Source organism: Lycium barbarum, chromosome 10 (genome assembly GCF_019175385.1).
Source record: "Lycium barbarum isolate Lr01 chromosome 10, ASM1917538v2, whole genome shotgun sequence".
In the NCBI taxonomy this organism is placed as follows: domain Eukaryota; kingdom Viridiplantae; phylum Streptophyta; class Magnoliopsida; order Solanales; family Solanaceae; genus Lycium; species Lycium barbarum.
The window spans coordinates 90863152-90864886 of record NC_083346.1 but is presented as its reverse complement, the minus strand read 5'-3'; the positions used below and the strand labels follow the sequence as shown (position 1 = coordinate 90864886).

Below are 1735 nucleotides of genomic sequence, written 5' to 3'. Positions count from 1 at the left end.
ATTGACAAAGTTTCTTAAGCTTATAGGTCTCATGTTACTAAATGTATGAGGATTCTCCTTTTTAGGCAACAAGACAAGGTTAGTGTGAGTTATGTACCTAGGCAGTTGCATACCTCCAAAGAAATCCCATACCATATTGAATATATCATCTCCAATGATATCCCAACATGCTTGGAAAAACATGCCAGTGTATCCATCAGGTCCACCTACACTTGCATTATTCAAACCAAACACCGCATGCTTGACTTCATCTTTAGTAGGATTAGCAATCAATTCTGCATTTTATTTAGGTGTGATCATTCTAGGAACCTGCTGCAAAATATCAAACTGAGTAGGCACATTAGTTTCATGGAATTGGGCATGATAAAATCTAACAGCATCCTCAGCAATTTCTTCATCTGTTTCAAGCCAAGTTCCTTGAGAATCCTGAATTCTTCTAAGCTGCAGAAATTTCCTTTTTCCATTCACATGTGCATCGAAGAATTTTGAATTCTTATCACATTCTTGGAACCATTGCAGGCTAGCCTTTTGTTTCCAATACTCCTCCTCCAATGCATACACTTTAATCAATTCAGCTTGTACCTTCTGCAGCTTTTCTCTATTGAGTAAAGATGGATCTGCTTCAAACTGTTGCTCATGAGCTTTAATGACCTCTTTAAGATTTGTAACCTGCTGAATTATATCCCCATATATTGCTCTACTCCATTGTGACAACACTTTCTTCAGTTTCAAGTTAAAGGACATGAAAGAGTTTGCTGGCACATCAGTATTCCAATTTGCTCTCACAACATCAAGGAAAGTTTCATGTTTCACCCAAAAGTTAAGAAATCTTAATGACTTCCTAATTTGAACTACTTCTTCTTTGTATTCCAACAATAGAGGAGAGTGATCAGAACCATTTTTGATCAAGTGTGTGATCTCCAAACCTGGAAACAGCTGTTGAAATTCAAAGTTACTAAGGCATATATCCAGTCTCTTGAATATACAGTCCCCAGTACCTCTTCCATTCCACCAGGTATACACACTACCTTTGTATCCCAAGTCTGTTAAATTGCATGTGTTGATGCAGTGCCTAAAATCCTCCACCTCATTCAAAGAGACAGGTTGTCCACCATACTTTTCATGCTCATCTGCGATCACATTGAAATCACCACCAACAAGCCATGGTGTATTCATATTCGATGCTAAGTTGTACAAGGAATCCCACAACTCAATTCTTTCAATCCTGTCACACTTAGCATAAACTAAAGTGACAGTCATCTCCATGCCAATATGCCAATTAGATAGTCTCAAAGTGATTTGCTGCACACTATCTATTAGAACATCCACCTCAAATTCATCAGAAACAACTGCCCAAATCTTACCAGACACATTACTCATTAAAAATTCCAATCCCAGCCTTCTTCTATAACTTTCCAACTTATAGGCTTGTTGGAAAGGTTCCATCAAACCTATAAGAAAGAATTTGTATTTGTTATGCATTGTGAGAAGTATCCTAAAAGCCTTCTTAGTTTCTACTGACATTATATTCCAAATTAGTACATTCATCACTAATGTTGGGATTTAGATGCAGTTCTCCTTGTGTGTACCCCTGGAAAGTGAGGTACATTATTCTCCTTGGCATTTTTCCTCCTGTTTTTGCCAATTAAATTTTCAACTTGTTTAGGATATAAATCTCCATCTCTTGCAGCATTCATGAAGTTTTGAGCTGTGGATTCCTCATCCATGTCAAGTT

The 1735-nt window shown here is 37.3% G+C and overlaps 1 protein-coding gene across 1 annotated transcript; it reads right to left on the bottom strand.

Annotated features, from left to right (window-relative positions):
- Positions 1-282: 282 nt before the first annotated feature.
- On the bottom strand, positions 283-1524 carry LOC132613112 (uncharacterized). The gene has a single exon (XM_060327164.1). The coding sequence runs from the start codon at positions 1522-1524 to the stop codon at positions 283-285; it is 1242 nt and encodes a 413-aa protein (XP_060183147.1).
- Positions 1525-1735: the final 211 nt, after the last annotated feature.

Excerpts from the sequence above, each read along its gene's own strand:
- LOC132613112 (XM_060327164.1), bottom strand. The coding sequence starts at position 1,524 with ATGTCAGTAGAAACTAAGAAGGCTTTTAGGATACTTCTCACAATGCAT.